Below are 10,811 nucleotides of genomic sequence, written 5' to 3'. Positions count from 1 at the left end.
CAAAGTCAGACAGTGTCACCCACTCCGATGTTGATGGCGCCGATCTACGTATTATATTGCACTACGATTCAATATTTAGTAATCGCCGTTGATATCGCTAGCTGTATAGTATTACACATTTCCACATCAATCATCGTACACATAATACTAACAACAAGTTTAGTAGGAGCGCCACGTTAGCCTTGTACGTCTTGAAAACAAAAATCATATTGTTGATGTTAATTTATCTAAAACTTCAATATTACTTTCTAAACTTTAGTTAATGATTCAAGTTCCAAATTTAGTGATTCCACTTTTATTTTGACCAAATTTAAGGTATTTTGGCTAATAAGTACCGATTCTTGAAGGAAGAAGAGGAAATTCTTTTGTAATAAATGACCACATTGACCTTATGTTTGTCAGAGGTTTGACGGTATGGGACACCGAAAGACTAAATTGGATATAAAAAAAAAATAACAGAACAAGAACTTAAGTAGACAATTTTGAAACAATAGAACCAAATAAGTCAAATCAATATAATTAAGGGACCATTTTGATAATTTATTCAATATCATTCCAACTATATTCTATGGAATGTATAATTCCATTGTTTAGTTTGAGGAAATTGCAATTCCTAAGGTCACCATAATTGCAATTTCACGGGTGTGGAATTATATATTTTTTTGTTTCTGTATTATTTATTTATTTCTCTGTTGTTTTATTGGCTGCGGTGGAGGGTAGTGGGTGAATATAATTGCAAAAAGAAAAGGGGGCTAGGAATTATGATTAGGAGGACTATGATTGCTTGCGGAATCAGAATATGCTGAAATACATACACCACTAATTGGAAAAATAGGTGTTTAATTCTTTTTTTTTAAATAATGAAAAACTGAAGAAAAAACTTATGAAGAATTTATTTACATTTCATTTCTCCAATTTGAATAATTTATTTGACATGTTCTCAAATTTTGCACAAATCGCAGTATGGATAAATAAACCTACCATCAAACCTTAGCAACAATATTTTCAATTTTTATTTTGAAATTATGACATTTTATAATTCATTTATCAACACTTGATTTTCATAAGAGAATTATGGATGGAAGAAAAATATTAAGTTAATATACTACTGACACCGCTAAATTTAGTGATTGACTTCGCCTATAATATGTAAGTTTTCAAAATCAAAAATCAAAAAATTGTGAACGAGATGTGGTCATTCATAATATCTTGTCAGAGTTCAGAGCTGAAAGGAGTTAAATAACGTGAATGAGCTATGGTACACGTGTTCGTGTCATACAAATCCAACAATTTTAATTCATAAATATGCAATGGACGTTGATTAGTCATTTCACAATAATCACACTAATTAAAAGTTTATTATTATCAATCATTTCAATGGTATGGATTTATAATTGTAATAATGGATGGCAAGACCACTCAGCTCATTTCCACCGTCAACACGCCTTAATCCATCGTAAGGTATAAACAACAAAGAAGGCGAGCAATTTTAACCACGGGAATCAGAATATATTTTTAGTAATTATAAGGTTTTAAGTTTCAATTGTAGTGAGAGTAAAATATTAAACTGATTAGTTATAATTAATTAATATGACTGGATTTTAGAGCGTGTAAGATAGACAACATAGCTTCAATTTTTAGAGGACATAATATTTATTTTTGACCTAACTAAGAAATTTAAAAAAAAAATCTACAAATTGAGCATGGCAAAATCATTATGTTTTCTCAATCGCACAATGATATCTCAAGCCCTGAATAGGTAAAGATAACTTGAAGTAAAAATCATATATTTTACGTATTAATTTTAAAGGTTGCACTTATACTTTTGGTATGACCTTATTTATTTTTAAGAATGAGACCATAAAAATTAAAAAATCGGCCCTGTTAACCAGTTATAGACAATTTAGTCTAATTTATATCTTTATGATCATTTATCATTTAGGATCACAATGCGTGATTTACTATATCTTTATGATCATTTATCAGTTCGGGTCATAATGCGTGATTTACTATGTCCTTTGTGATTATTTATCATTTGGGGTCACAACACGTGATTTACTCCATGCACATTTTTAGATAGTATTGCCGCAAGACGGCAGGCTGCAGCCAGATGTACAAGCATCACTTGCTCTCATGGCCAGCTTTGGTCTTGATAGACTGCATGGTGTGTTTTGTGTGTAAACACGTTTCCCCTACTTTATTTTCAAAGAGAATATTATTTTTAGTGCTTTTAAGTTATATATATGTGGTGTGAAATTAGTTCATTATTTTTTATTTATGTTGTGTTTTTAGTTTTATTTGACAAATATTGTTTGACGGAAAAATACATGAGCACTAATTTTGCAAAATCTTTTTATCAATTTTCTATAGTATTTTTCCTCTTACAAAATGCTTTAACCGAGTTACTTCATTCATAACTTAAAAAGTGTGTTCAAGTCAAAAATATTTACAAAATTAATTAATTCTCACACTTTTTTTTTTTAACTTGGAATAATATGAGTCGATCAAAGTATTTTGTAGAATGAAGAAGACTATCCAAATGATTAAAAAGATCTTGCCAAATTTAGGGTTCATTAATTGTGTTTTTTTGGTTAATCATTCAATAATTTCATTCCGGCAAGACTAAAAATGCTTAATTTTATACCTCCAACAACATAAGCTCTGATTTTACACCATATATATAACTTATGGACTAAAAATATCATTCTCTTTTTTTTTTATATGAAAAATATTTATATATATTCCTCTATAAATTTATAGAAAGTTATATATATATATATATATATATATATATAATTTTATTTTTATTTTTTTTGAAAATAAAGAAGCTAATTCATTAATCATAGGCTGAAACGTTTACAATAAAGATCGATGGAATGATCAAACTTTCCTTACAGTCAGACATATAAACAATAGAAAACTTGATTCGCAGACTGTTTCACAAATTTGAAGCTGAATTCTTTGAAGGAACTTAAAGCTTCTTTAATGATTTGGTCAAACGTACCCAAGACTGACACTGGTTGAATAGTCTTGCACACCTCTTGAGTATCTATTTCAATTCTTCTATCCATTGACAATATCTCCATGGCCATTCTTCTATCCATTGACAATATCTCCATCGGGCTGAACTGCATATCATAGTTCATAGGAGTCTTTTTTTCATTGTCATGTTTGTCACCCAGGATGAGATTCACGTACGCTATGACTAGTTTTATCGTTTCACGCATTATGAAAAAAGAACTCGCCAAGTAAACGAGAGAAAGAAACTCATCAAAACAACAAGAGCAAAAAGTTTTATATTTATTACCCACTTATAAACTTACACCTTTCTCAACGAGTTAAGAAAATAAATAATACTCCGTATAAAGTAAATTTAGGGGAAAAAAAAAAATTAGTACTCCGATCCGTATCAATCTTCTTGATGCTACTAACCATTATTTTGATTGTGAACAAAATTCAACTCAAAATGGAGTATGACTCTAATCTATTGGTTAATACACAAACACCGAAAACTTAATTTCACTTCGAATGTCTATAGGTTAGGTATTTATTTGTCTTATTATTTATGAAATTTAATCTCATCAGTTTATAAATTGTAATATAATATTGTGTATTTGGCAAAAAATAGTCAACGGGAGTAGCTTTAATTGAGCTCAAGAAACGAGTGTTTCAGTATACCAAAGCAAATAGAAAGCGACAAAGTACACAATGTTTGGTTAGGTGTCACCTCACCTTTCAACACCAAAACATGACCACTTTTGACAGTCCTTGATTTCCAAAAAAAATTTTAAAAAAAATGATAAAAAAAAGTTTTTCAATGTCATCGAATTATGTCTTAAACTTTTTTTTTTTTTTTAGTAAATTATGTGTTAAACCTTAGGAGTACATAGGTTTATGAGAAAATAAGAGTATCCCCAAGAAAAGTTCTTTGGAAGATACTAGTGCAGGTGTGCATCGTGCAAGTGCACGCATCAACTGAACGCGTACATGTTCTTATTTATTTATTTTTTAAATTTCTTGTAAAATTTTTTTCATCTTCTCTCTTCCCCTTTTTTCTTAGTTATATTGCAAAAATCTTGTAAAATTTTGGACTATTACTGTTTCTCTAAATTGAGCCAATCTAATTTCGAAATTTAACATTAAAATATATCTTTTTATGCTCAAGAAACACAATTCAAATCTAAACCCTCAATGTTCGTTATAAAAACTAAACCCAACTAATTCCTAGAAGCATATTTTAAGTGTGGTTTCTTATTTACTACATTAATGGCCTAAAATCGTAGCCACATAATTAATAGCTTTATAACTTTCAACTACTTTTCAACTTTCAGTTAAGTTTGTTAAACATAGCTTAAGAGTTTCGTGTCCTTCCGACTGAACTAGTTATATATGTCTGTGGTCGGTCGGTGCCATTATATTTGTACGATTTATTGTCGCATTTTAAATTAATTAATTTTTACTGCTCCAGTGGTTGATTGCCTATCTTTCTTTCTTTTTTTGTTGCAAATTTATGGACTTGCAAACAAACATAGTGTAATTAAATAAACCATATAAAATTTAGTCATTATGATTAGGAGGACTATGATTGCGTGCGGAAATAGAGTATGCTGAAATACAGACACCACAAATGTAATAAAAAAACACACACAGACACACAATATTCCTTTAGTAATTGAAAAAAGAGATAGGTATTTATTTTAAAATAATTTGAAAAATAGGTCTTTATCCATAATCCTCAAAATTTGAGTGTCAATTTGAAGCTATATTGGAAAAATAGAAAAATGATGAAGTGAACAAACTATGAAATTAATTTTGTTAAAAAAAAAATCCTTTAACTATAATTTTGTTTTTAATAACAACCTATCATAGAGAGATACAGATGATAAAAGTAATAAGGAAACACACCATTCAAGGTAATGATTGCAAAGAATCTGGGATTGCATTCAACCACACTATTCAAGGAAGCGATTGCAAAGAATATGAGATCGATATATTTTCTCCTCTATTGTATTATTTTCTTCCGTAAAAACTCCTATATATATGTTAAGCTAATGAACTCTCTTTTGTCTCACGAGAGGCTATGATACCATAAAGAAAAAACAGGAACTTTGAATAAGCTTTGTAAATGTAATTGTCTCTATTCGACGTGAGAAGAGAGTTCATTAGCTTAACATATATATAGGAGTTTTTACTGAAGAAAATAATACAATAAAGGAGAAAATAATATAATAAAGGAAAAATATATCGATCCCATATTCTTTGCAATCGATCATTTCCTTGAATAGTGTGGTTGAATGCAATCCCAGATTCTTTGTAATCACTTCCTGGTGTGTTTCTTTATTACTTTTATCATCCGTATCTCTCTGTGATTAGTTGTTATTAGTTTTACATTTGATTTTCACCATTAAAATTAATTATGTTCCTCTAATTATACAAATTTTATGATTAAATCAATTGTTGGTCAATTCAACGGAAAATGGAGTTGCTCAAACATTTTTTTTTAGGAAGCTGGGTTTAGATTATACTCTATATGAGATTATTAATAAAGTAATATATTACATTAATATATTACGTAACAAGTGTTTGTTTTAAGTAATATGAAATTTTAAGAAAATATCATATGTTTGCAACATAAGCTTTTTCTTCAGAGATTAGGGAATATATAATTCCTCGAGTTAAATAAATTATTTTTAAATTTTTAAGAACAATTTTATAATTTCGTAAAATAAAATTATTGATTATTTTGCATCACAAAAGCTAGGGGCTCGGCTCATTTTCCTAGTAAAAGGTAGGTCCTAAACTTCTTTAACCTTTTTCTTCCTCGTTCATGGGTTTTTAGTCTTAGGTCTTCCTCAACTGATTTTTTAGGAGATTTTATAGATGTGATTAAGAAATAGAAAATGACAGTAGATAAAAAAAATAAAAAAAAAAAGAGAATAAATAGGGATCGCACTCGCCTGGGCATGAAATTTGCGCGTCACACACGTGAGGCGCAAATGTGCTCTCTCCAGTGGGTCCCACTGAACTGCCAAAAATCACCATCTTGCAAGAGAAAAAACTCTCTGAAATCCCTCCCGTCACATTTGTTAAAAATAACCTTAAGTTTTTATTATTCCAAAATCTCATAAATAACACTAATGGGGATGGCTGTACTTTTAATTTTAATTTATTATTATAAAATTATCATATGTAATTTATTAATTTTAATTTAACCATATTTAATTTTATAGCTTTGTTAACATTATCATATTTGATTTTTTGTTATAATTTTTATTCCATTAGATTTAATTTCTAAAATAATTTAATAATTTGACAATTTTAATCTTCTATCCTTCCTCCCAAAAATGCTCATAAATGACATAATATATAAATATTAATTTTTAATAAAAAAAATCAAATTATCATTTATTATGTCATTTGAGTGTTTTTTCAACAACAAGAAAAAATTAAGATCGTAAAATACGAACGGTCTAAGAAATTTACGTTAATTTAATGAAGATTGTAGTAATGAACTAAAAATAATAATAGTAGTAAAGTCGTGATACTAAATATGGTTAAATTCAAAATCAGAGATTAAATTTAATAATACTACAATAATTGTGGAACTAAATATAAAATTACTAATGTAAATCAAGATATGTTAGTTAGTATATAATGTTAACCAAAGACCTTGTGATTTAGTGGCACCCGGTTACACCCCTGGACAGAGTAGCTATGAACAGATACTACATTGTAACATAGTCAATAGTACTCAAAATAACTGATACATACATATTTTGCAAATCACGGAATTACAATTCATTTTCTCATTAATTCTTTTCTTCGAATCAAACACTCTGTTACATTTTTTGCGGACACTAATGTATAAATATTTATAGACATATAAACCAATTGAAACATATCTTGCACATATTTTTTTCACCAATCTCTTGATAAAAATGGTGAAACACTTAAATTTGAAATTCAAATTTAAAAATAGAAAATGATACTTCCCATGCCACATTCTACTTATAGAAAATATGCGAAAAAGTTTTTACTACGGAGTATTAAATATAGTTACTGTACCACTTTTTTTCGGGTACTTTGGTTATGTATTTAATTTAATAATTTTAAAAAACGCCGAATATATATAAGTTTTATTTATCAGATAATGAACAGAAATAGATTGGTAAAGCTTGGGTCAACATGATCTGACATTTAGATCTAGTAAGTTCTGGTTGCTAAATACTTAAATTCATTGGTCTTATATAACATGGTATATTTAATATTTAAGGAGAGTTAAAATGGATAATTGTGATTAATTTAATTAATTGCTAGGAAGCTAAGGGTTTAGGTTTTAAAGTGTATGAAATTAAAGGTGCAAGACAGCACAATTTAATTGACCATTTTGCAATTATTTAACGTTGCCACCTCCAACAACCGCCATCAAATACCACCTTTTTCCTTAGCCTCTCCAGCCAATGCCACTCCATATTCTCATTACTGCTAGCTAGCTCTCTTCATATTCCTCCTAATGCGACCCATACACTATTATTGAGCTTTTTTTGTTTTCTTCTACGTGGCCTTTTCCTCTTCCTCTTCTTCTTCTTCTGGAGGTTTAAGATAAATTAAAGCTAAGGTTTTGTAATACGGAGGTTTCGTAGAATGTTGTTTAAGGAGAGGGAGAAAGGCGGTGGCGGGGAAAGGAAGATGTTTGTCGGGGTGGTTTGGAACTGTGCGGCGGAGCTTAAGATTCTTCTTACGGCTCTGCTATTCCTCTTTTCAATCATTACGATTCTTCAGTTTATTCCGGCTCGGTTTAGTTTTTCCTCAGCCGCCGATCTGAGATCTTGCTTGTCAAATCCGCCGCCGGGGTTGTCTTTCTCCGCGGCCGTTCAGTCTAATTTGACGGTTTTGAATGCCACCGTGGTGCCGCGGCGGGCGGCGGCGGTGGAGAGAGATGAGGTTCTTGGGAACGGGGTTGTGAAACGGGGGTTTAGCGGGGTCGGCTCGGCGGCTTATAACTTTGTTTTGATGTCGGCTTACCGGGGCGGCTACAATACTTTCGCCGTGATGGGTTTAGCTTCGAAGCCGCTCCACGTGTTCGGAAAGCCGAGTTACGAGTGCGAGTGGGTCCCGGCGGATAAGTCGCAAGATTCGCTCTCCGTGCCCGGCCAGAAGATCCTCCCCGACTGGGGGTACGGCCGGATATACACGGCGGTGGTGGTGAACTGCACTTTTCCGTTCCCCGTCGGCGACTCCGACAGCGGCGGCAAGCTCCTGATCCACGCCACCACCAACGGCGGCGGCGACACCAACCTCAACACCACCGACACCTTCGAGGCCGTCGTGGAAACGCCGCCGGATTTCTCCAATTTCACTAAATCTTTCCAATCTCCGCCCAAATACGATTACCTCTACTGCGGCTCGTCTCTGTACGGGAATCTGAATCCTCAGAGAGTCCGGGAATGGCTGGCGTACCACGTCAGAATGCTGGGCGAGAAGTCGCATTTCGTGATCCACGACGCCGGCGGCGTCCACCCGGCGGTGATGGAGGTTCTGAAGCCGTGGATGGAGAAAGGCTACGTCACGCTACAGGACATTAGGGATCAAGAAAGATTCGACGGATACTATCACAATCAATTCCTCATCGTCAATGATTGCTTGCATAGGTACAAATTCCAGGCGAAATGGATGTTCTTCTTTGATGTAGACGAGTTCATCTTCGTCCCCAAGAAAAGCACTCTCAAATCCGTCCTCGGTTCCCTCTCCGGCTTCACTCAATTCACAATCGAGCAAATGCCCATGTCCAATAAGCTCTGTCTCCGTGAAGATTTCGGAAAAACTTTTAGGTATAGTCTAGACTGCTAAGTTGTTTATAGCTGACCAGATTAATTTTATTTATAATTACTGAATTAATTGTCTGACCAACTTGACTGATATTTTGTTTTAATGAATTGCAGGAAATGGGGGTTTGAGAAGCTGGTGTACAAGGATGTTAAGAGGGGAATTCGACGAGATCGGAAGTACGCGGTGCAACCTCGGAATGTTTTTGCGACAGGGGTGCACATGTCGCAGAACACGGTGGGGAAGACGACGCATAAAACGGAGGGGCAAATAATGTATTTCCATTACCACGGGACAATTGCGGAGCGGCGGGAGCCTTGCCGGCAACTGGTCAACACGACAAGCCTCACCGTTGACGGAATCCCGTATGTTCTGGACACCACAATGCGGGATGCTGCCGGCGCCGTTAAAAGATTCGAACTCAAAACCATTGGGCCTAGGCTGCAGAAAACACGGCAATAACCTTATTACCCCCAAAATAATCAAATCTTTATTTCCACTTCCCACATGCCACCTTTTCCCCTTTTTGTTTTTTGTTTTTCTTTTTTTTTTTTTTCAAAAAAAAAAAGAAAAAAAAAAGAATTCTCTCAAAAAAAAAAAGAAAAAAAAAAGAATTCTCTCTCTGGGTATAGCCATAAGCCATTTGTTTATTTCTGTGTATGATAAATTTTCAGAGTTGGGAATAGAGTAGAAACGGATACATACCGCTGTTTTGATTCATCCATAAATTATAGGATATTATATTCTTTGTTTATGTTTTTCCAAAAATAATCTTCTTTTAATACAATTATTATTTTTTTCTTCGCATGCCTAGCTGGCATGATTGATTAGTGTCGGTGTAGGGGACCTATGTCCCCATTCACCACCCCAAAGTGCGGTGGCTGATACATAAAGTGATGGAATTATTTTCTTTTTTTTTTCTTTTTTAATAAATAAAATAAAGAAATGAAAGAAAAAGTGATTGAATAGGGACCTTATATCATATATTCTTTGATTCTTCTTTATTAATTATGACTATAGATTCCTAATCTCCTTGATGCTTTGTTTGTGGAGGAGGAATTGCATGTATTAATCAAGGAATATCAAACATTAAACTACTTCCTAATCCGTATGATATAAAAGATTGTAACTTTCTTCATGCTCATAATCTATATGTCTTCAGAAATGAAGAGTTATTTGTGCAGGCAAAAGAAATATTGTAACCGAAATGTATAATTTTGTAACCGAAATGTATAATTTAATTGTTACTATGTAAAATGATATGTAATGTCATCATAGTGTAACTGAAATGTATAATTTAATTGTTACTATCTAAAAAGATATGTAATGCCATCATATAAAGCGTGTGTATATATATATATTAATTTAATTTATTTATTGTGGATGCATGAGAAAATGAATAATTTGTGTGATTATTTTGGAAATAAGTGGCTTAAACTTTTCTAGTTGTACAAGTATATAAATAATTTGGGCACGTAGCAAAGTTGGTTGACAAAACATGACATGTGGGTCACGGAGAAGAGTGGATGGCATTGGGGGATTTCTCATCATAATGTAACTACACTGTACTGTTTGGTAAAGGGCTTTTTATTATAATAATCCAATTGAAAGATAAGCATTCTTGCCAAGGACCTTGTAGTGGCATCAAACCCTTCCCTTTTTGTTTTTTATTTTTTTCACTTTATCTTTTTTATAGAAATTTATTTAGTTATTTTAGCAGCGAAAAATATATATATATATAAAGTTTATGGATAATGACAGTAACATTTCCTTGAGGAGATATTTGTAAACTCAAAGTGGGGAGCAAAAGCTGTTTACAGAAAGAAAGAAAGAAAGAAAAAGAGTAGCGCAGTTGAATGATTGTGTGGTGTGAACTTATTTGATGTAAGAAATGAAATATTATGCTCTCACAAATCGTTTAATTAATTCTTAAGTGGTAAATTATAACAAAAATATATGATCAAATCTTAACATCATCAGTGTAA

General features: G+C 32.4%; 1 protein-coding gene across 1 annotated transcript; it reads left to right on the top strand.

Annotated features, from left to right (window-relative positions):
* The first annotated feature begins 7,427 nt into the window (after window positions 1–7,427).
* Window positions 7,428–9,611, top strand: LOC116032710 (galactan beta-1,4-galactosyltransferase GALS3-like). The gene is made up of 2 exons (XM_031275410.1): window positions 7,428–8,831; window positions 8,943–9,611. The coding sequence occupies exons 1-2, from the start codon at window positions 7,645–7,647 to the stop codon at window positions 9,286–9,288; spliced, it is 1,533 nt and encodes a 510-aa protein (XP_031131270.1). The 5' UTR covers window positions 7,428–7,644; the 3' UTR covers window positions 9,289–9,611.
* The last annotated feature ends 1,200 nt before the right edge of the window (window positions 9,612–10,811 follow it).

Source organism: Ipomoea triloba, chromosome 10 (assembly GCF_003576645.1).
Source record: "Ipomoea triloba cultivar NCNSP0323 chromosome 10, ASM357664v1".
NCBI lineage: Eukaryota > Viridiplantae > Streptophyta > Magnoliopsida > Solanales > Convolvulaceae > Ipomoea > Ipomoea triloba.
This window is presented reverse-complemented; position numbering and strand designations above follow the sequence as displayed.

Excerpts from the sequence above, each read along its gene's own strand:
- LOC116032710 (XM_031275410.1), top strand. The coding sequence starts at position 7,645 with ATGTTGTTTAAGGAGAGGGAGAAAGGCGGTGGCGGGGAAAGGAAGATG. Across the intron at positions 8,832-8,942 it reads GATTTCGGAAAAACTTTTAG|GAAATGGGGGTTTGAGAAGC; the intron begins GTATAGTCTAGA and ends AATGAATTGCAG.